Raw genomic sequence first — 25177 nt, 5'->3', positions numbered from 1 at the left:
TGATATATTGTGACACAAATGATAAAGCCCCGCTCACTGTCAACCACTTTGATAAACTATGTCTTTGGTCTCTTGGTACGGTCACGTTAGAGACTGTTTCAGTGATGTATGACCCCTGCTAACGGTTTCCTCCTGTGTGTAACGTTCAGATAATATATATAATATCATATGTATATTATACCGTACGTATACTGTTCTTTACAATTATATTATTTGCATCTTACGTTCTTATGATTAGTACCAATTACTCATTAGTCATATGCTTAGGTGTCAACCGGGCCTCAGTTTCCAGAGGCGTTGGTCATGTTTTCGAGGACCATTCGGGTACACCCACTAGAGGGTGCGCGAGCGAACCCTCTAGTAACATAAACTATGTTTATATGCTTTTTAGTGGCGTGCAACGCGACTCTACAGCTCACTATGTCGGTGGGATGGTCGGTCGGTAAACACTAACTCAAATTTGAGCACGCGCTTGCAGCCATGTATATGACCTTGTTTTTTATATCGTGTGCTTCAATCTCGGATATACCTGAAAGCTATAGGAGGTTTGAAAGCTCACACAGTACAGTGATTCAATAGTATACAAATAATGAATGTTTATGAGTGTAATGGTACAAATAATGGCATGATGTGAATGATGAAAGGTTATATATGAACGAGGCAAAGCCGAGTTGATATATAAACTTTCATCATTCACCAAATGCCATTATTTGTACCATTACACGAATATAAAACATTCATTATTTGTTTTATATCTAAATATCTAAATAGATTCCTGTCATTTGCATCAAATAAAAGGTAGCCCTAGCCTGGTTGACAATGACAATGACAACTTCTTTTATTTTCTTTGTAAATAAAGTAGATAAATAAACGACAAAATTAACATTTATAATTACAAAATTGATTTAAACAAAGAAAAGGAGAAAATTCTTGAATCAGATCCTTATAAAAGAAAAAACCCCATTTAAATATCAAATTCATTAGTAAATGTAAATCAGCTCAAAATTATAATTTCAAAGAAGTTATTCACAGTGATTAAAACAGTAACATTTGGTTTTTAAGAATATTATATTAAATGTTATATTTATATGGATTTTATAAACACACCTAATTTAGTGTTAATTATGTCAACAAACGACCAAACAATCCTAGTCCTAGCAAGGCTAAATAATACTAACAGGCCTAGGCTAGACCTATAGTAATAGATAGCCTAGGGCCGGTTCTAGGACACCTACCCCCTAGACAGTTACCCCCGGATGTTTACCACCCGGACAACTACCCCCTTAGGACAACTAACCCCCGGACAACTACTCCCCGGACAACTACCCCCTTAGGACAACTACCCCCTTAGGATAACAACCCCCCGGACAACTACCCCCCGGACAACTACCCCCTTAGGACAACTACCCCCTTAGGATAACTACCCCCCGGGTAACTACCCCCCGGTCAACTACCCCTCGGTCAACTACCCCCCGGACAATTACCCCCTCCCTTAGGACTATATTTATGTTCAATCTTTTACTTTTGTTTACAATAATGAATAGTAATTCGTCAAAGTAACGAATTAAAATATAGTTATTAATTCCTATTATACACTGTTGCAGAGTCAGGTTGTTGAATGGTCTGGGTGGTAGTTGTTCGTCCGGGGGGTAGTTGTTCTAAAGGGATAGTTGTCTGGGTGGTAGTTGTCCAGGGGTTAGTTGTCCTACGGAGGTAGTTGTCCTAAAAGATTATTTTCCCTCAGAGTATTGTCCAGGTCCAAGAGGTAGTTGTCCTACGGGGAGTATTGTGTCAGAGGTAGCTGTCCGCGGGGTAATTACCCGGGGGGGGGGGGTAATTGTCCGGGGGGTAGTTGTCCAGGGGTTAGTTGTACTACGGAGGTAGTTGTCCTAAAAGATTATTTGCCCTCGGAGTATTGTCCAGGTTCAGGAGGTAGTTGTCCTACGGGGAGTATTGTGTCAGAGGTAGTTGTCCGCGGGGTAATTACCCGGGGGGTAATTGTCAGGGGGGTAATTGGTCCTAGGGGTAATTGTCCGGGGGGTAGTTGTCTAGGGGGTAGTTGTCCTAAGGGGGTTGTTGTCCTAAGGGGGTAGTTGTCCGGGGGATATTTGTCCAGGGGTAGTTGTCCTAAAGGGGTAGTTGTCCTAAGGGGGTAGTTGTCCAGGTGGTGGTTGTCCGGGGGGGGGGTAGTTTTCCGGGGGATAAATGTCCAGGGGGTGAATATCCGGATACGACATTCAAATCGCGGCGAAAATACAAAATAGGTGGCGCTGTTGTATTTCAAAAGCAATAGTATAAAACAAAATAATTTCCAAACGCGAAAAGATTTTCTTTTTTCGTACACGAAAAAAGTACTATTAAACCATGGACCTATAATTAGATAGGTCCATGATTAAACGATCGTTTAATAGTGCGTACTATTGCATGCCATGTGACCCACATTCGTCCAATCAAATGACAGGAATTTATTTAGGTGTTATATAATATGTGATATATAACTTTACATCGGATATACCTCTGAAAGCTTAGTTAACGACACGGAGGTTTGAGAGATCACGCAAGCATGTGCACACCGGTTTTAAGTCTGTAAAGTACAGTGATTCAATAGTAGGTCTGACAACTTTAAATCGGATATACATCTGAAAGCTATCGGATTAACGATACGGAGGTTTGAGAAATCATACGAGCACGTGCAGGCGGTTAACCAAGTAAAGAAGTACAGTTATTCTGAATGTGATATAATATATACCTCTGAAATCTATCGGAGTTAAAAGAGATTGTCGTTACGAAAGGTGGTCGATTATGAGAAGTCTCAGAGAGGTGGTCGCTTAACAAGGGAAGTGGTCGCTTACTAAATGGCCGCTTTTAGATACTGATACTGATTAGAGACAGATGAATTTGCATAAATTTAGACATTATGTTTGTTAAATATATAATAATTCTGCATTAGCTGGTGTTGATTTTATTTACTGTCTATATAAGATGTTGATGTTTCTACATACGCTGGAGGTTTACTACATTAGCGGTGGATTGTTCTACATTAATGGATGATGGATATTGATTGAGGAGCAGTGTCAGTTCATGGCTCCCTCATATAGCAGTAAATCACAATTGTTAGATAATTACTGCACCAATACACTTACATTTGTTCTTGCTTTTGAATTTATGTTAGTTGGCATCACATTATTCTCTAGGAGTTTTTATTTCTGTTGGACAAAGTACAAATAAATAAAATATTTACGTACAAAAGAATAGGGTTCAAAATAAAACACAGTCCTATCATTGCAAGAAAACATACAGAATAACAAAATTTGTAAAATGTCAAAAATGTTTACCTTTACAATCCGAAAAAAAACCCAGTATGTATCCAAACCAAATATAAGAAATCATCACAAAAAAAGAAATGTCAGTAGGCCGAATTTCAACCTGAATTCTTTCATATGCAGTATATCATCTAGACTCAAAGCAAATGGATAAACCACCTACTAATCAACCACCACCGGATGATTGTGTGTGCCTTGAAACCAGCACAAGGGTTACTGGTACTGTTGTTGGATGTGCTTTCTGTTCCAGAGATTATCATATTGCTTGCCTGAAATTAAAAAAGAAGCCAGCTAAAAAATCAAAATGGACGTGTGATAGCTGTACACAGGAACTCCCCTACACCATAAAGAACCTTATTGAGAGTATTGACATCATAAACGTAATGAATAAGGAACAAGGAAAAATGAAAAACCGACAAAACATACTAGAAGAGGAAAACAAGAAACTGAAGACAAAACTGAGCGAAATGAGTATTAAGGCAATTGAAATTTCAAAACCAAATACAGTAGAAACCGAATCAAATGATGGATGTAAATCTCTGATTATTGGTGACTCCATTCTTCGTGATTTTGAAAATTGTTCATCATCACACATAACACCGATGTAATTGTGAAACGAGGCGCTACCATAAATGGTATAACGGATGAACTAAAACAAAATACCGATCTAAAAAAAATATCATCATAAACGACGGAGGAACGAATGACATATCAAATGGAAAAGATATTGAATCAATCGTATTAGAAGTGGAACACGCCATTACCTTCATTATGATTAGAGAACCAAAGATATCAATTTACATATCAGCGGTATGTCCAAGGAAGACAAATATGGAGGAGGTAGAGATGTTAAACAAACGCTTAGAGGAATTATCAAAGAGACTGGACTGTGCTTTTATTGATATATCGCCAACTTGACAGATGGTCTTCACCTATCATCGGCTGGATCGGCGAAACTAGCAAATTGTTTCAAAAATGCCATCCCTTTCATAGATCTTGACTTGGAAAAGAAGCTGGCATGGCGACAGATGAAAAACAAACACAGCAATGCACATAGAAATCAACAAAGACAAAGACAACGACAAAATAGAAACAACACGCACATGTCAGTAAGGAATGCACATCAACTAAGAAACAATGGACGACATCAAAACAAAAACTCGACAAATAAAACTTGCTGGAAGTGTGGACTGTCAAATCACCGCGCTAATGAATGTTACTACAATGAAGGCCTGGTATGTAGATCATGTGGAGAAATGGGATATAAGGCAATATACTGTGTAAATAATGTAAATTTTTTTTATGATGATAAATGTTTTAATCCAAATTGATTTACTTATAACGATGCAAATCATCATCTTGACGGTGAGATCACGAATACGTTTTTAAATAACTTTGAAATAAATTTTATAGAAAACGAAAATGATATTGATATAGGAAACATAAACGTAAATAATATTGATAATGATGTTTTTAAAGCATTGAAGTGAAATGGTTTTATTATAGCCCATACAAATATTCATGTTCTACCAATGTATTTTGATGAGATGCAACATATTTTAAATGAAAGTAATGTCGATGTTTTTGGCTTAAGTGAAACGTTTTAAATAACACCTTCAATGATCAAGAATTCCAGGTTGATGATTATGTAATATACAGGCGTGATCGTCAAAACAAAACACGGGGTGGTGTTGCGATTTACGTAAATCAAAATACCGTACATAGAATAAGGAATGACCTAATGTGTGCTGAAACTGAACTTATATCTGTTGAAATTATGCGCAATAAATGTAAACCCCTTGTAATAATATTATGGTATCGACCACCAAATTCAACTACTTTTCTTTTTGACCACCTACAAAATATTTTACGTAAAATTGAATTAGAAAAGAAAGAGTCCATGTTGATGGGGGATCTAAATTGCGACCTCCTATCTATCGAACCACATTGTTACACCAAAAGATTAAATGAAATTACTACGAACTTTCAACTTGAGCCCGTCATACATGAAACTACTCGTATAACTAAAGATAGTTCAACGCTTATTGATGTAATTCTTTACCAACGTTTCAAAGGTTTCACAATCTGGCGTTATACATGCTGGTCTCAGTGACCACTCCATGATATACGCTATATTGGGAAAACGAATAAATCATGACACGGTAAATAAACAGAAACACAAGTACAAATTTGTTCAAAATTTTAAAAGATTTAATGAAAATGACTTTATCTCTGATCTCCAAAATATAAATTGGAATGAAATTATAAATAGTGGATATGTGGACGAAAGTGCCTAACTACTTGAAAATCACCTTATCTTTATAAATGTAATTGATAAACATGCTCCTATGAAAAAACATAGAATAAGAAAGAAAACGGCTCCTTGGCTTGGTAAAGATATTATTAAAAAGATGCGAGAACGAGATAAATTTAAAAAAATATGTAATATTTCTAATGATCAAACACTTTGGAAAAATACCGTAAATGTCGAAATGCATGCAACAAATTAATTTTAAAAAGTCAGATTTTATTAAAGACAAAATAAACGAAAATAAAAACGGTAATAAGACATACCATACCATCAAATAAGAAAAGTCAACATATTCAAAGTATTTGTAATGATAATATAAAATCAACGGATGATAAAGAAATCGCAAATGTCATGAACAATTTTTTTTCAAACGTAGGTTTCAGTCTTTCAGCAGGTATAAAGTAAAATTGATTATGATGGAAGAGAACCCTTCACAGACAATGTATTCAATTTTGAACCCGTGTCATGTGAATGAGTCTTTAGCTCTCTGAACAATCTTCCAACAAATAAAGCTACTGGGTTTGACAACTTACCCCCATATATTTATAAAATAGCTGCTCAAACGATTTCCCCAATTATTACGCATATTATAAATCATTCGTTTACTACATGCTGTTTTCCTACAAATTGCGAAACTGCGAAGGTAAAAGTCATATTTAAAAAAGGTGATAACTTGAACCCAAGTAACTATCGTCCTATTTCTATACTACCAGTAATTTAAAAAATTATAGAGCGTGCTGTCTTTGATCAACTATATACATATTTAAATATTAATAACCTAATATGTAAATCAATCTGGTTTTCGTCCATCGTACTCTACATCTACAGCACTTTCTTATATATATATAAATGATATGCCACATGTTGTTAACAAGTGTAAACTTAGTATGTATGCAGACGAAACTATTGTATATTATGCATCAGAAAATGAAAATGAAATTTATCAAACAATAAACTATGAGCTTGAACACATTTATGATTGGCTGAAGAATAACAAACATCTTAAAATCAGAATTTATGCTAATAGGATCAAGTCAGAAACTCTCCAAAATTGAAAACAGAGAACGTTCTGTCCACATAAATAATGTGTTCCTAGAGTATGCTACAGTAAACATATTGGTGTAAACATTGATGAAACGCTAAGCTGGAAATACCATATTGAATATACTCGTGCGAAGGCTCTAACGGGTTTAGGTATGCTTAAACGATGTAGACACATTTTTCAAAATAATATATTAAGAAATATTGCAAATTCTATAATTATTCCACATTTAACTTATTGTAGTGTAATTGTGGTTCGAGCTTTCTAAAAAGAGTACAAACTGTACAAAATAGAACAGCCCGAATCATATTTGGCCTATCTTTTTTTTTTTTCTTTTTTTTTTTTTTCACTTAACATAAATCTCTTTATTCATCTCATAAACAAAAACAAGTGAGGAGTAAAACATGTTTTAAACGATGAAAGGGACCTCCAAGAAACCCCAAGGGGCTTGTGATAGGAGGCCCACTAAAACTAGTTACATTAATAAATAAATAAATAAATAAATAAAAAAGACGAGTAGACCATAAATTATAACAGGGGACGCGCGAGAGAGAAAGTTAGGGAATACCATTGTCAGGACAACCAAATACCAGATGAGGTTCGAAACAGAAGCAGAAAGGTTAAATGAACCCACATAGGCCAACAACTGTACATACATATGCATGGCATAATATAGACATTAGCTTAGTATAAATTAATATAAGTTAATAAGAGAAAGTTTATATCTTGGAACACAAAAGATGCACTTCAGCGAGTAAATTGGCTTACCCTCTCAACTAAAGATGAGTATGAATGTTGCATGTTAATTTATAAAGTTATGACGGGGCGTGCACCCACATATCTATCAAATCTGGTTAAACAAAATAATTTCAAATATAACTTTAGACATAATGATACAAACCTCTATGTTCCGAAACCTCGCACTGAGTATAACAAACGTAGTATTTCTTATAGGGGGTTATAACCTAGAATAAACATAATATTGATATCAACAAGATTCCACAATCTCTGAACGTATTCAAAAACTTTAAACAGGAAGCCTAATGCTGTATTATTTTATAAATTCTTTCTTTTAATGTTTTTCTATAAATGTGTATACACTGTATTATTTGTATATATTATATATTGCATTACCTATTACGAACTTGTGGAAGAACACCTTTATTTTATGTTGAACGAGTTTTATATTTTGTACTTTTGTATTTTATAATTTCGTGAATAAATTTTTGATTGATTTTTTATTGTTCATACAACATTGTTTCGGTAGATATCATTAAACTGCCATTTTCCTAAAAAATCTAATTACTAGTCATACAATTTGCATGCTTTGATAGTTTATTTGGTCAGAAGATTAAACACTCACATTTTTTAACATATTTTTGTCTAATATATCAGGTAAATGAACTAGTCACCGTTAATGTTGACAAATTAGGTATATAATGTATAAATGACTAATCCATTAATTTTAAGCCCAAAAAATCAATAATTTCATTTACATTTTTTTTTCTGTCATGGCTCCAATCCAGCAGAGGGTGCTAGCCGTTTTTTGACATAACTAATGACCCTAAAGGACTGTTGTCGTGGCAATTGTGGTTTTAGAGTGTTGTGCAAAATGACGGTACCAGGCAGATTCCTTGAAGCCCAGTATTACATAATATTTTCGCCGCCACTGAATACATTGTATTCATTCATTTGGTCAATTTCAATAACAATAGGGGGCGATTCAAATACCCTCCATAACCCCAAAGCCTTCCCCGAGTGCGGTTCAACGTCATCCCTTGAGGCCCTATATAAAACAACCATTACTATTAATACCTACTCCAACCCCCATCTCCTACGATCCAACTGTAGTTTAAAACATGTAGGCCTATGTAAATGACGTTGTTTGCATACAGTTAAGACACATGTAGGCCTATGTAAAATAACGTTGTTGACATAAGTTAGTGTTATTTGCATACACAAAGACACTGTTGTATTTGATGACATTGCATACGGTTAGTGTTGTATACAACGGTTTGGAAAAAGGTTTATGGTTTACACATTTGATCTTGAAACGAAACAGGTAATAAAGATCCACAATAATTGCGTAAATAAAGAATAATATATCAACAATAATGATGTCATATGCGAGATTCAGAAAAGCCGAGAATAAATATATTGGTGGCGTCCCATAATAGTTTGGCAGCAACAACATAATATTCATATTATTGTATTGTATTATTAGGGTATAGCTATAGGCATATCATAGCCAAACAGTGTAAAGTCGTATTTAAATTTATTGTATAGTTCCCCCAATATAGGAATTGGAATGGAAGAAAATTCATTTCTTAATATTTCTTTAGAAGAACTGTTGGTAAGATGAGCTCCAGTAGATCGAGGAAATTTTAAATTATGAATATTCGTAAGGTTAAATATGTATTTTGAATCATTTTCAATATCTTCAAAGTAACCTATGATGTCATAAGGAACATCACATGGATAGCAGACAGTATACATTTCCCGCCAATGATCAGAAGAATGGCGAGCACTTCCATTTATGACCAAATTTAGGAAGTCTTTGAATTTCACTGTTTGGCTTTTGTCGTTGTGATCCCATTTGAAATTTTTAAGAATTTGTTTAAATATGTCTTGGAAACGACCATAACTCTGTAAATGTGGCCCTAGTTTTTGGTTAAAGGCTGATAATAAACGTGAAAATGGATGCCTTACAAACATAAACTTTGTGTATGTATCCATTATCTCCCTTTGCTTTTTATATGAAAATCTTTGAAAAATTGTAACATTTGTTTTCCATGCTGAGCTAACTTCCGGCGCGGTCATATTCATTACTTCCGTGTAGTTCTTATACCCTGCAAGAATCAACAAAATTCTGCACCAGCTCACAGTCCCTGCTTTTGGTGTTTGACAATAAACTATTTTGTGTTCCTCGTTAACTAAAAGAAGAGGAGTGTATTCTGGTTTAGGAATTTTGTCTCGATAAAACCGACACATCTCCCTGGTGTGGTTAATCCTTTTTGCATGGATAAGTGAATATCTTTGCATAAAGTTATCACTTGTTTCCTTTTCACTGTTGACTGTCTTGTACACCTGTAAAACAATGTATTATTAAATTTGTAAAGGAGCTTTTATTCACAAAAAGATTGAGAATATATTAATACAATAATCAATACCTTGAAGTGACTTGTATTTATAAAGTGAAATACGGTATGAAAAGAAGATGAATAAATGTGAAATAGTAGTAGACCTAATACCGGTAAATACAACAAATTTAATAGAGTAGAACTACTAGAATATTTCTTCACATTCCTGTGAAAAGCATGAAGTGAATGGGAACTTGTTATGGAACCTAAATCAATGAAGTTGAACCAGAAGAGAAAAATAAATATCCTAAAAATATCAAACCTTTTTAAATATGTTATATATTCTACAATCTATAACTTTGAAAAGTAGGGACTTTGTAACGAGCCGACTTTGAATGGGCGACTTAGAAGAGAAAATAAATTATGATAAAGATTTAGGCCTACAGTAACTAGACCCTTACGTTTAAAAAAATGATAGACCTAAGTAGAAGAAAAATGCATTAATTAGAAAACGTAAATATTCAATTTGTGTAGCTTACTCAAGAAAGTAACATTACTGTAGTTTCTGCGTCAATGAGGACATTGTTAAAAGGAGGGTTTTGATCGCTTATTATTAGACATATTAGCCTAAAAGTTTCGCATCGTAACTAAGTTTGAATTATAGACAGGAACAGAATTGGTGAGAAAATGTAGTGACATCGACAGTTCATGAAGTCATGAGGAGTTGAAATGGAGGAGTTAAAGCTTGACCAAGCAATAGAGGGCACAACCAATTTTAAAATACCAAAGATGCGTTTTTATATTATATGTTATATTAAAAAAAATCGCCCACCTACAGGAGATCATTCGATACAGTATCAATTCGTATACATGCACTATGTTTTACAGGCACATATTATTACAATGGTTGTTAAGTGGAAAATATTAACGACATCGGGGAATTTTGGGTCTCCAAACTCGACAATACGGTCACATAATAACCTATGTATATATATATATATATCATATCACGTATCATCCTATGATGATACGTGAGGACTAGAGGTATGCGGTCACCACCCCAGTGGTCTAATGGTTAGGACATCTGCATATCAAGCAGGCGGTCCGAGTTCGAGTCTCGGTTGGGGCGACTTTTTCTCATTCTCACAGATTTCCTCATCTTTATCGTTTCAAATTAATTAATTAAATTTCAGTATATCACCGGGCGGTTTAGAATTAATGTTCTTTGCCTCTTGTGTTTATATATATATATATATATATATATATATAAATCAAAGAGCTGCATAGGCAGGATATAGAAAAAAATCAAGATCAAATAAGTTAAAACTGCCTCAATATAGATTTATTTTTACGACATGTTTCGGGCATAGCCCATCATCAGGTGAAGAGAATTGTAACAAAGGATAACATATATAAGTCACAAAATTACATAATAAAACAAATCAGCCAATCAAAGATGTTAACAAACAAAAGGCATAGTTATAAAGGCACACCTCCAAAAGCTATGGGGTACAAAGCAGAAATGGTTGCTTATAAAGCAGGAAATTTAAAACAAAGAAAAAAGCTTCAAGTGTAAATAATTGTTAATATGTGAATGTCTCTGGCAAAATTAATGTTAAAAAGATCTAAATTGTACATTTATGCCGGTAGGGGCAAGAGTGCCAAGCTTTACAATTATTCTTTCTTCTATAATTCTACGAGATGTCTCAGAACCATTACATACCTTAACACCAGAAATTGTAATATCCGAAAGGGAATGCTCATTATTACAAAAATGGGTGGCTACAGGTAATCCGGGAGTCTTAAGTTTAATAGACCTTAAATGTTCTACAAACCTATCACCTAACCTGCGTTTAGTTTCACCAATATAAAGCATATTACATTTAGTACACGAAATACAATAAACTAGATTTCTAGTGGTGCACGTAATATGATCTGTGATAACATAATTACCAGAAGGTCCTACTATTTGGTTTGAACATGAAACGTAATTACATGTCGAACATCTATTTCTATTACATTTGAATGTTCCAGTTAATTCATTACCTTTGTTTTGTAATTTAGATTTAACTAAAGTGTCTTTAATGCTTTGATCACGTCTGTAAGCTATCATGGGTGGTTCTTGAAAAATATCTTTTGTAGCGGATTTATCTTCAGTCAAAATTGAAAAGTTATCGCGGACAATGTTAATAACCTTCTTATTCATAGGATGATACGTGAGGACTAGAGGTATGCGGTCACAAGCATTTGTATTATGTGTAGGTTGCAATGTGTCCTCGTGCGTTAACTGGCAAACTTTTCTTAGAGATTTCACAGTAATGTCAGATGGATATTCGCGTGCATTATAATAATATAATACCGCATGTTGTACTGATAAAAAACACTAGGGCCTGACCAAATTAAGCTACGTAGATACAATTGTTCTCTGTTACAAATTGTTGGACGATTTTTAAATTAACAAAGCATGAATTAATGAAAAAATGAAATTGAATAATAGGCTGTAATGACCGCGCCATTTTCTGGCTACCATCCTTTCCATACTGTAACATTTACATAAAACTCACATGTGTTCTTGCTTTTGAATTCATGTTAGTTGACATCACATTCTCTTTAAGTTTTTTGCTCTCTGTTGGACAAAGTACAAACACTTAATGATACAATAGTTCACAAACGCTACGGTATAGGCCTATTCGTTTGTAAGGTAACCAATTACATTGTAAATTTTAAACGATATTTTTACCTTTAACTGAAAACATCCGTATGTGTCCAACCCAAAAGCAAGACGCCACAAGGAAACCAAATAGAAGTAGGCCTAACTTGAAGTTTTTCTTCATTGTTTTTGCGCAACGATACACACCAGTAAGTCTTGCAAATGGAGAATCAAAACACCTTTACCTCTACGTACGAGGGCAATGTTCTACTACTGCATGTAGAAATAGTATTTAACTGTGATTTAAGAATAACGGTAAGGTAATCCAACTACATAGATGGATTACAATTCAAACATATATGGTAATTCAATATCTCTAGAAACCATTTCTTTTGTGTTATACATTATTGGATAAATATAATATAATAAACCCCGTGTGACCAGGGTTGTAATACAAATAGTACATAAATTAATTTTTGAAAGAGCAGCGAAACAGCCAGATAATCAGAATCGACTTATTAATTTGAGCTCATTCATTTCAAAATCGGTAAATGACGGTAGTTTACACAATAATTGATTTACATATGCACAATATGTTGGAATTTATTGTGACTAGTTAAGCTTCCAATGATTGTGATGGCGTTTGTTGTATGAGAGAATGTATCTGGTGGGTGAAAATCTGTGATAATACCATATATTGCTCTGTGGTCTAGTGATAAGATACTCGCCCTGTAAGCGAGAGGTCACAGGTTCGATTTCCGCCAGAGGAATTTTTTTATATAACTAAAAAATATGGAACTTTCGCCAATGAGCTATGCTCGACGCGATTATGAGATCATGTTCCGAATATGAGCACTGTTTCAAATGTTGTTCACTTTTACATCAACCTTGCATTCATCCCCAAATTCTCTCATCTTTGTCTTTCTACATCATTGTCGATATCATTGCGATATTTTCTCAACGCCAGACTTTTAATTTTAGAGTTGTGAAATTTATGCTTTTTTACAGGATCGTTAAGTTAAAACTGTACTTGAAACATTACGAATACAGAACAGAATGCTGTGCAAACAAAATTGCAAACGCGGAAACAAACATAGGCCACCGGAGGCCTAATTAGATACAGTAAATATAGAAAACGACAGTGTAAGTGTTTACCTGTAATAAATCAGTTACTAGGCCTACCAGTAACCAAATTCCAGTTAAAACCAACAAATTCAACTGGTTCTAGAATGTTTAACCAAATTCAACTGGTTTTAACTAGAATGTTTTAACTCGTTTCACCACTGAATTTCCTAACTTATTTTTCTCCTGGTTACAACGAAAAAAGAGACATTCTTGTATTTTTAGTCGCGTGGACGCGACTCTATAGTTCACTATGTCGGTCGGTCGGTCGGTCGGTCTGTCGGTCTGTCGGTCGGTCGGTCGGTCGGTCCGGTATCACTATGCGTTTTAGCACGCGACTTATGGCTGTTGGCCTTGTTTGTATTACATTCAAACATTGCGAGACTGTCTAAAACACAACTAGCAAAAAGTGAAGAAGAACTTGGCACAAACGTAGATGTCGCCGCCTGTAGTTTTTCATCATCGGCATCATTTTGATGAGGATTTTGTCATCTATTCATCAAAGCTAAGCTGAAGATTATGCTGTTAGATTTGATTGCTTTGGTCTTCACAGATGAGCAAGTCTATATCGATTTGATGCTGAAAGCTGTACCTTACAATCAATAATATACTTTCGCTCAAAACTGTGATTTTATTTGAATAGAACGTTTATTTTGTTCTTGAAAGGTAAGTTCTCGAAGGGGTAGAGTGCACTACTAGTAATTAACGTACATGGTAGAGATTTTTAGTTGATGCGGAGACAGGTGTGTGGAACTGGAAGCGGAATGAGGAGGATGTGTGATGTGAATGTGATGATTCGAGGAATATGCGGTACTACTGGAAATATTTACTATCTTTGTTGCTTTCGGAAAGGTTCACAATCCACTGTTTTATTCACAACGCTTATGTTTTAATTAATAGGCGCGTGATCCGAATTGATCAGAATTGTTTTTGTCAATGATGTGTTTTCTCGTCACCATTAATTTCACTGAAACCCTTGCCATCCAAATTTTTAAGTAAATTCTTGAGGAGGTAGCATACTAGCCTACTGCTTAGTTTTAAATTTGGCGACATGACGGTTCATAAAGGGTACTTCATCAATTTCATTTTGTTAATAACAGTAGGCCTACAAATTCAATGGTACTGTTGTATACAGGGGCCAATGTTCCCCAGATTTTGTTTGTTTGAGAGAACTCTAAAACTACCTTTAGGTCAGATAGATTAGCTTATCATAAAATAAGCTTGCTTTCTCAATAATTCATCCTAGAAATATGTAGCTCCACATTGCAAATATTTTGTTCATTCATCATTGATCATCATAAAAATGTTAAGGAGTCAAAAAATCGACTTTCCATTTTTTTAGAAACCTCTGTGTATACCTTTTTCACAAACGGTTTGTCTACTTCTCTATCCCCAAAAAACATGTATGCATTGTAAGTAAAAATACAACATAATAATACTTAGGCCTACCTGCAATAGGATAATTAGCCTCCTTCTTCTTCAAATATCCATCCAGTGTTATCTTTTTATTCAATATACTGTATTGATTTTATTAAGCCTCAAGTCTTAACAAACTTAAACACAGTTAAAAGGGTGGCCTGTCCGTTCACAATGTCAACAATGTTGTCAGCACAGAATGAAGGTTTATCCCTCACTATGTCTGTAATAGAAGTGAACTGTATCTTATTAGATAATTTCATGTGTAATTATTTCATGCATACTTTAGAAATCACACTTGTGTCATGATGATTATTTTATTTTCATATCAAGCACACACACACAAAATTGAAATTATTGGAGTTTGTTCAAATTAAACTTAACAGATAAAAATAGAATACCAACATTCTAACAACCAAATAAAATCATCTAAATAAAAATTTATTTCAACAATTTTTTTAAAATTACAATTAGAACACAATTTTCATGTTACATTGCAACTTCCTAAAAGAAAGAAATGTCAACATCAATATTTGATTATGATTGTTATGGTGTTATTGGAAAAGTTCATGAAAAAACATAATTATTACAACCTTAGACTAAAGAAAGTGAAGTCACTCATCAATGGGAATTGTTACAATAACCAAAGCAGCCGATCCAGGGACAGGGAAAGCTATATGGGAGATTTCCCCATTTTGACCGCAACAATTAAATTAGGAATTACTTTTGACATGGATATTATTTATTTCTAAAAAACTATAAAATATTAATTAGTAAATTTAAAAGTTTCTTTTAATTTTCAGGAAGTTTACCTTCTCAGATTGTAAAAAGTCTTGACATAGGCTACTGTATTCTGCTACGCTACTGTAGACCTAAGTACCATTGACAATGATTTTTGCTATGGGTACCTGTTAAATATTTACTTTATAAAGAAAATTTTCTTGCTGTAGGCATTTTATTCACAACAGTGGCACAATATTTACAAATTCTGGATATTGACAATGCTTTGTATGAATTGTTACAGCTACTGTGTTTGTACCACAAGCAATAGTGTCAACCTTCGGTTAGTTTAATGGTCTGGGCTTCTTGAGAATGTTAATTTTGTTAAAAGCATGATAAAGCATCATGATTAAGTTTGTTGATCATGACCAACTAATATGAACCTGCATCAAGAGTTGCATTTTTTTAATGTTAATTTGCACAAAGTAGGATGAAGAATCATGATTAACTTAAATTTTCATTCATCCAGGTAAATACTAGTTTTGTTGTCATGACTGAAGAAAAATTTAACCTAAATCGGATTTTTAACTATCTATTATTAATGAAAGTGTTTTTTTTATCATTTCTATTTTTATTAAATTATTTGTGTCATTTTTACTGGTGGGTAAACACTAAATGTGTTTTTTAATGAACTTGTTAACATTTACAAATCACTTTTAAAAAACATAAAATAACTATGAGCAAGTTTTTACATTTTGTTTTTGTATAGGTACCTACTACAGTATATGGTTCTTATATAAAAATCTTTATTACAAATTATTTTTTTATGCTGACTAAACAGAGTTTCATTTAAAAAAAGATATATTGTATATATTTTACTACAAATATCACACCTACCCAATAGGATTACCTATTAATTAGTTTGCTACATGACAAATTTCACACTTCATCTAAGAATCTTCAATTAGGAATCCATATTCTCCATAGAATAATTATGTTGCACATCGCTTAACAAATTGAATTAAAAATCTCCAGGGAGAACCTACCGTGTTATTTTCATGTGTGTAATGGTCCGATTGTAGGTGTAAGTGTGAATTTTTACAAGGTATAGATTAACTTAGATATTTAATTTGTAATGTTTGCAGATAACAAAGATAAACTACATCTCACAACAAAAAAACTGGCCTCTCGTTTGTGTGTTTTTCTTTCAGGTGTTTCACAGGGGTTCGATGTGAAATTTCAAACTTGGTTACAACTAAATTATTTTCGATAAAATATATAACCTGATTAGGATCGAAAAACTTTAGAATACAGACAGGGCAATTTCTGCCAGGATACGGCTAACCGTTACAGGGGCGCAGCCAGCAAAGAAATAAAGTGGGGGTCAACCAAAATGTGAGTATTTTGCAAGCGAAGTGAGCAACCATGGGCTGGGGGCCAGGGAGCCGCCAAGGGCCCCTGGTTGGGGTACAAGGGGCGAAGCCCCCTGGAAGCTTTGGCGGTCTAGGGCAATCAAGATCATTTGAATCGGTTTACGCACACACAAATATGACAATGTTAATACTAATAAACTGCAACAAAGAAAACAAAAATCAACTCTCATTTTCATTACAGAACATTTTTATATTTCAGGCTGCCACAGACCCTACAAACACTTTTTTTCTTGCTTGTTTGTTGATTTGGGTAGAGAGGCTGTAAACTCAGAGAAGGAATTATTTGAATTCCTCCCTTTTCACCAATACAAAAGTTGCATGGAATGAACATAGAGATGCAAAAGTTTGAAAAAAGAAATTAGAATGATAGCATGGAGTGATATTATTAAATGAGAACTGTAAGGTAGAGTTCATACACTGTGCAAGTCCAAGAAGCTATCTTGGCTCTGTGTGTATGCGAGACGCTTATCATATCCATCCGTATTATACGCATTACACCATGGAGGTATACCTCCATGATTACACTAACATATTTATCGCCTGTACATACAATATTTTGTTTAAAAATATACCTATTTTGTTCGAATGTATAGTATAGGTGATAGCTTATACATAATCTAATAACTAACTTCTAAATTATTATCATACATTTTAAGTTAGTTACTATAACGACGCTCTAGACATCGCGTGATGCATCTTTAAACAATAAGTTTGGAACATTCTTCTTGGCTTTTGGAGACAGAATTCGCGAATGACATTCTCTGTATTAATTTTCATGTTAAAGTGTATGTTCATGAGGCACAATCCCGAAAGCTGCTCATAGGACATGTGATTTCGCAAACATGTTTTCGTTCTCCATAAAGTCGAAAAACTCCGCTCAGCTTCAGCAGACGTTACGGGCAGTAGGCCTACACATGCGATTAGAAGAAGTGCACGAACATTCGGGAACATATCAGGATCCGCTAATTTTACACAGTCGCTTCCATCACTGAAGCTCGGAATGAAGATGTCTTGGCAGATCATCGTACCAAATTCAAGTTCCTCAAGTTCTTAAACATTACACTTCACGATAGACTCGGGTGCTACGCCAAATATTTTAAAGCATGGCCTGTTATCGGCAGAAAAACGGGTTTTTAACTCGGTTTGTAAATGATCAAGAAGTTGATTTGGTAATACTGCTCGGTAGTAATCTTCCACAGTGTCTCCAGGATGATTTGATCTGTATTGTTGTCTCATGTTTTTATTTATTTTTCCTAAAAAAAAGAAGGGGTCAGGACCCCTGTGACAACCCCCCCCCCCCCCCCCAACACTGGCTGCGTCCCTGCGTTAGCTGATGGGATGTTTTTCTTTTACCAAATTACAATCTATTGATCAGTATACAACTATTGTTTTCTTTTGATAAAGTCATTCTATTTATACTTTAACCTTGAATTGGGAATATGTAATACCTGTAAATAATTAAGCACCTATATTATACACCTTGGAAGTTAAATCTACCTTTGTTAATTTTAAATTAATTATCATGTGAGATTATTAGATTTTATTAGGTTTACAAGGGCATCTTCTACCTGAAATCAAATGCATTCTTTATCAGATATTTGGTAAATTAAAGATGGTCTATACTGTATATGCACATTTAACTTGCTTACACATTTGACTGTCATTAAGAAAAATCAAAATTGATATATTATATATTAGGATGTCTCTCATAAATATGTGCTATCCATCAAGTAAATGCATCATCTCTTGGCTGTAGTGTATTTGTTGTCGTTTCCAAAAGGAAATAAAAAGTGGAATGTCTCAAATATTTTGTGCTTATATGCTATAACCATGTAGGAAGTTTGTAAGAATACTCCTACATGTAATGTAATAAGTTCAACATTGTTAATTGTTATAGCAGTGCAGCATTAGGAATATCTCATAGACATAATCTTAAAGTTGTTATGAACTTTAGCTTCAATCTATATTCACATACATCAGACACTCTAAGGCATTTGTGCAGTATTATTTCAGTCATTCAAAACTGCTTTACATCTTTCCTTCAGGCGCAGAATATTAGTATAGTGCAAATAGTAGATTAGAGAAAAGAGCAGTAATAAAGCAAGAATTATAATAAGGCAAAAAAACCCTTAGGCCTAAGTTGGCGTAACTCAACCGACCCTAAAAATATATTTACTCTAGACATTTGTATTTATTTGAAAGAAAAAAAAATTCAAGAATAAAAAAGATGAAAAAAAAAACTTTGGTTTTCCAAAAATTAAACCATTTAACATTATTTAAAATACTGAATAAAAGCAAATTAGTGGTAGAGCTTTTTCTTTTTTAATTGGAAAAAACAAAATTGCCTACACCTAACTACCCTATATTTATCTATATAAGTCAATTTTACAATGCACAATATCTTTTAAACAGAAAGAAATAAGAATTATCATATTTATATATATATATATTTTCATACCATTGTAAATATAGAAAACAAAATAATAAATTATTCTATTATTAAATTAGACCTATATAGTTTCCTTTTCCTAATCTGATTTATCATTTTATTTCACCTCAATTTATTTTGATAGACGGAAGCAAACACTATTAAAAATTGAATGATCGAATGTTTCAAGATGTAACTGGAGCATAGACTTTTTCATTTGACTATTGTATGTCCTTTAGATGATCATCCTGACAAATGGATTCGCCAACTAGAGGTCAGTAAAACTTTTGCTTTCATTTTCAACAGAAAGTGTGTCTTTCTGCTGAATAATAATACCAAATACAATGGATATAAGATATATATGAATATGTATATAAATCCAAAGGCAAATTACTGAAAAAATGACAATGCTGTGGGTATCAGTGGCTGGATCTCAATGGAGATACAAAAAAAAAGTAAAAAGCTAAATCAAAACGATAAAGTAAAACAGCCAGAAAAGCTCTTCATCAGTACAAGTGAAAGTACTGGGACAAATAAATATATATATATATATTAAAGCGGATATTTGTTTTAATATTATTGTATTATTGACAGTATAATTGGATTTATATACGCAGGATTTTGCAACCTATGATAAAAATGATTATATATAATTGTAAATTATTTTATTTTCCAGGAAAATCTGAAGATGGACCGACTAGAGAAGAATTTGCTGAACAAATTGTACAGGTAATTTATGCATGTTCATCAAAATAGCAACAAAATTACAATTTATACAATACAAGCTTGTAAACAACGTTGCACGCCATTACAAAAGACAGAAACAAAACATTTACAACAAACGATGAATAAAAAATAATAAATAGCACTATCCATGCTTGTTAATGTTTGCTGCTTGCAATTTTAATAAAAAGTTAAGCAAGGGTACACAAGGCTTGATCTGCCAATTCAATTTGTTTTATCAACACATTTATTTGAGTTTTTTATTTTGCTAGGTACCGTAAGATTTTTACAACTAGCAAAGGTTTGCTAGTGGATTAAAAAAAAGTAAATTTCAAGCCCTGAAATTAAATTAGTGGTTTAATATTTTAAAACATCAAACATGTAAATAACATCAAAACATTTTAGATTATCAGTGAAAAAAAATTTTTATTAGGAATAAAAATTTAAAAATCTAGTAATATTCGACTCTGTCTTTTTTAACTTGTACTAAATTTTGGAATTAACTGATGTTAAAAAAACTATGTTGGTACTCTCTCTCTGTATTTTCTAATTATAAAAATGACATTCCAAAAATTGAAATTTGCTGAAATGAAGCAGAAAAACAAATAAATTTTAAATGAGAATTTGTATTGCACATTTGTAATTGCAACTGACATTTAAAATGTAGTTCATCTATATTTATGTCTGTGTTTGAAATTCTTCATTAAGTATGAGCAAATATTTTTTTTTCCTTTTGAAAACAAATTTCTAAGCAGCTGGAGATAGTGTAATCCAGAGAAAAGTGATCACTCCTTCCTGATGATATAAAAATAATCATAATTTTATCAATCAAACTGTTCTATGGTATTATAATAATATTGTGTGATAGTTATTTGAACTTAGGTCTAATGGTTAAGATGTACACATTGTCAATGGGCGGTTGCAGGTTCATTTCTTTTAAGAGGCAAACATATTTTTTTTTGCTACTCGGAGACTGTGGCAATTAACAAACTCATAGAATAATAAATAAAGACGCATACAACATAAGTTCTGGCTTAAATAGTTTTAATTAGTAAATGAACATTCACCCATGTAAAACTGCACATAAAAGTCATAAGCAAATATAAGTTATATAGCAATAATTTTCCAATTCTAAGTAAGCACAACAGGGATGCTCAGAGAAAAATAGCCCTATTGCCATAAGTGTCATAATATTGGGCGGGAGGGAGGGAAAATTGTCTTCAACTTAATGTTATCGCATTTGCGAGTCGTTATCGCACGACATATAAAATTCATGTGCGAGTCGTTATCGCACGACATATAAAATTCATGTGCGAGTCTTTATCGCACGACATATAAAATTCATGTGCGAGTCGTTATCGCACGACATATAAAAATTCATGTGCGAGTCGTTATCGCACGACATATAAAATTCATGTGCGAGTCGTTTATCGCACGACATATAAAATTCATGTGCGAGTTGTTATCGCACGACATATAAAATTCATAATTGAAATTTGTAATGGGAGGATAAATTTTTTTCTAAATCAGTTTGGGGTGTGATTGCAGAGGGGCGAAGGTTGGTGAGTATAAAGATATATTGCTAGTCTATATATAAAACACAGTTAAACATATTGTTAAAATGTAAAATGAAATTGAAACCCATTTTTATTTGACGCGTTTCAACACTCTTTTGACAATAACATAAAAACCATTTTAAATATCAAGATTGTCCCCCAAAACAAGAAAAAATCAAACTTTGAATATGTTATTTTTCAATGTTATTCATTGTTGCAGACAAAAATTGGAAAAAATAATTTCACTATTAAAAAACAAAATAAATGGTGAAATTTAACTAAAAACCATTTTCCAATTGAACTTTTTTTTCTTTAAAAATTGGTTTTTAAGTGTAATATTTTTTTAATTCAATTTTTTTTCAAAATGAATAACTATTAGGTGACATTAACAAAGCATACTCAACAAAAAATTGTAAACAAATTGGGACAATATATAAATTATCCTGTGTTTAGTATGCAAGTTGGCCATTAAACTGCAGTAGCATGTGTTATAATTAAATACAATGACACATTTTTGTAAAACAGAAAAGGTAAATGCTTTGAACTTTAATGAAAAGATTACTTTTGTTTTGATGTTATTTCTATTGTACACATTTACAATAGCTGATTTTTATATACAACGTTAATGTTTAGTAATCAATAACGTTTTCGTAAGAAGTGTGTAATTGAATCGGTCTTAGAAATTGACTGATTGGCTCATTAGCGCTCGTTCATGACTGAAATCATGTCATTTCCCGACATCTGCGTGATCACGTTGAACATCAAGCGTTAGATACAATAACGGAAATAGTTGTTTTGTACTCTTCATCAATATTTAAAGCATATTTATAGATGTATTCAATCTTATATAATACTCAATTAGATAAATTCTACCATTGAAGTTATTTCTTACTTTTAATCTCATCTCATATTTTTGTACATCTTTCTACTATTTCAATATGTTTGTCTATAAACTGAAAATTTGACATTCCTTTGGCAAAAACAATTTTATGATTATTTTTCATTATAAAATTACAATATAGGCCGATATTAAAAATGTTGTAAAAGAAAGTGAAATAGTAGTGGACAAAATAAGAAATAGTTTAACCAAGCTAACACATATATTAAACAGTAAGAAAGGCATATTTGTATTCACCCATGTTCGATTCATTTCCTCTCCATCAATCAATTCATACCAATCACATCTACCAAGTTCAGTTCAAACACAATTTTAAGTACTGTAAGGCCACATAAAAAAAATACTTACTATACTAGTTAAATAAGTTCCCCGATCAAATAAGGCATCATAGTCATTTAAGCCCTGTGCTTTTACGGTGGATAACTGATAAATGATGTAATTTCAGAATTGGTGAGATGTATCGATAAATAATAAACAAACTAGTCATATATTTCAGGAATATTAATAACTAATTCATAACAGCTGCAACACAACTGCTATATATAATAATATTCATATTTATGGCAACAATCATCATTTTTATGAAATACATGGTGCATGCCATTACTGCCGTTTTTTTTGTATATATTTATAACAAAAATTGCAATTTTAGGCTATATAATAATTGTTTTAATAATAATTTAATAGTATAATTGGATGTTGGCAAAATTTATATATGCAAAATTGGGAACCACGGACCATGAATGTGAGCTACAATGAAGGGTGACACCGGAAACACTTTGCAAATTGAGTCTCTTGCAGACCGTTAATGGAGACAGCAGAATGGAATGTGGCATGAAGCTGGCATGAAGCTGGCAAGGAAGCCTGAGCCAGTCGATTACCGCCAGGGCCAAACTCGAGAGCCAGAGCTGCCTGCGCAGAGACTATTCATGTTTTGGTCAGGCACACCACACACACATGGTCAAGGCGATCTGGGTACTGAGTCGACAATCGTCCCAATTTATTATAAAGCCTACTATGAATTTAAAGTATGATGGCCATATCATGGTATCCACATTACTGTATCTCATCCCACATAAAGTTGTTATGTACATTAATATATTGTAAGAATAATGCAAAGCTGAGTTTGTACTATGAAGAATTTTGGCTTAAATTACAGGGTAATCATGCGAAGCTCCTAATAGCCTGAAACAACAATAATGCTCTATAAAAAATGACATCCAATATTTTGATTAAATTCGTTTCTGGATTACATACAGTACATTTTGCAATCGCAGATACAAAACAACCTTAAAAGAGCACACTCTTGCACATGCTTTGTGTACATTACAACACACTTCTTTGGCCAAATTTGCATTGAACATTTTTACTGAAAATACATTAGAAGTGATATTATAACTTTTTTCAGGGAGCTACTGTGTTAAGTCAGATGTTTTTTGCATTGTGACGTAATGTTGTAGTAAATTTTCAGCACATTGACAACACTTTGTGAACTATAGCCACCTTCAGGTCACTAGCCTGTCAGCCATGGAGGTATAATACCTCCATGCTGTCAGCCATACCTCACAAACACCCTGAATTACTTTCAAATTACAAATGTGTTCATGTACTGAGCTTATCGTACAAATCATAGTAAGAAAAAAGATTTGACTTTGAAAGGTGGCCAGCTCAGGTCACATGGACAGAGTCGCCTTCATTTTTATACTAGGCCTGTAGATAAAAAATGCTGATTGATAAAAAAAATGGCAGACATCTGCAGAAAAATTGATATTCTAATGCATCATGACATAGAACGTAAAACTATTGTATTTTTTATCGAGTGCATGGCATCTTGGCTCCAAAAGGACATTCAATCACCTCCCCCTCGTCTGATCTAAGCAACAATGCCTTTTATATAATGGGGATGACAGTAGTTTTAAAGGTTAGGCTTATCGATATTGGCATTAATATGATTTGTTAATTGCTTAAACAATGAATATAATATATTATATGATAACATTTAAGATATTATTGAAAATGCGATAAATCGCTATTTTCTTATGATTTCACAATGTATAAAACAGTTTCTTTAAATGATCAATAATGACATTTAAAACTTACAACTTTCAGTATTAAATAGCCAAACAGCCAGAAAGAAAGTGCAGAGCACTTAACCCTTCCTCAATTTATGAATATTTTGAAAAATGCCTGTGCCATAATTATGTAATTGAAGGTCGATTGATATAAGTTGACGATTTTTTTTGGTTTTTTTTAGCTGACATATTTAGTTCAGGAAATGAAAGATGGATTTGTGAGTGCAATGCAAGAGTTATCAGTGATTCAAAGTGAAGATATAGCCCTCCATGATCAAGTAAAGGAGCATAAAGAAGATGTTAACAGTCAATTAGCAGAGCTCACTAGTGCTATAAAAGAAATCAAGGTAGGCCTATAACAGAAATTTATTTTTTAATATTTTAAAAAGATTTGCTCAATCCA

General features: G+C 33.2%; 2 protein-coding genes across 2 annotated transcripts in view; one reads left to right on the top strand and one right to left on the bottom strand.

The window, feature by feature from the left end:
• Positions 1–8896: 8896 nt before the first annotated feature.
• LOC144852946 (carbohydrate sulfotransferase 11-like) lies at positions 8897–12621 on the bottom strand. The gene is made up of 3 exons (XM_078711001.1): positions 12497–12621; positions 12321–12382; positions 8897–9763 (listed from the first exon to the last, which is right to left on the bottom strand). The coding sequence occupies exons 1-3, from the start codon at positions 12588–12590 to the stop codon at positions 8897–8899; spliced, it is 1023 nt and encodes a 340-aa protein (XP_078567127.1). The 5' UTR covers positions 12591–12621.
• Positions 12622–19686: 7065 nt separating this feature from the next.
• The window catches only part of LOC144852719 (uncharacterized), a 100648-nt gene continuing 95157 nt past the window's right edge, over positions 19687–25177 (top strand). The window contains exons 1-3 of the mRNA XM_078710674.1: positions 19687–19799; positions 20202–20254; positions 24957–25121. Of these exons, the coding sequence (XP_078566800.1) occupies positions 19781–19799; positions 20202–20254; positions 24957–25121 (237 nt within the window). The 5' untranslated portion in view covers positions 19687–19780. The remainder of the gene's footprint in view (positions 19800–20201; positions 20255–24956; positions 25122–25177) is intronic.

The sequence above is a fragment of the Antedon bifida genome, chromosome 9 (assembly GCF_963402885.1).
Source record: "Antedon bifida chromosome 9, ecAntBifi1.1, whole genome shotgun sequence".
NCBI lineage: Eukaryota > Metazoa > Echinodermata > Crinoidea > Comatulida > Antedonidae > Antedon > Antedon bifida.
The sequence above is the reverse complement of the archived record's forward strand: the minus strand, read 5'-3'. Positions and strand labels throughout refer to the sequence as shown.

Excerpts from the sequence above, each read along its gene's own strand:
- LOC144852946 (XM_078711001.1), bottom strand. The coding sequence starts at position 12,590 with ATGAAGAAAAACTTCAAGTTAGGCCTACTTCTATTTGGTTTCCTTGTG. Across the intron at positions 12,383-12,496 it reads ACGGATGTTTTCAGTTAAAG|AGAGCAAAAAACTTAAAGAG; the intron begins GTAAAAATATCG and ends TTTGTCCAACAG. Across the intron at positions 9,764-12,320 it reads ATTCAAAAGCAAGAACACAT|GTGTACAAGACAGTCAACAG; the intron begins GTGAGTTTTATG and ends ATTGTTTTACAG.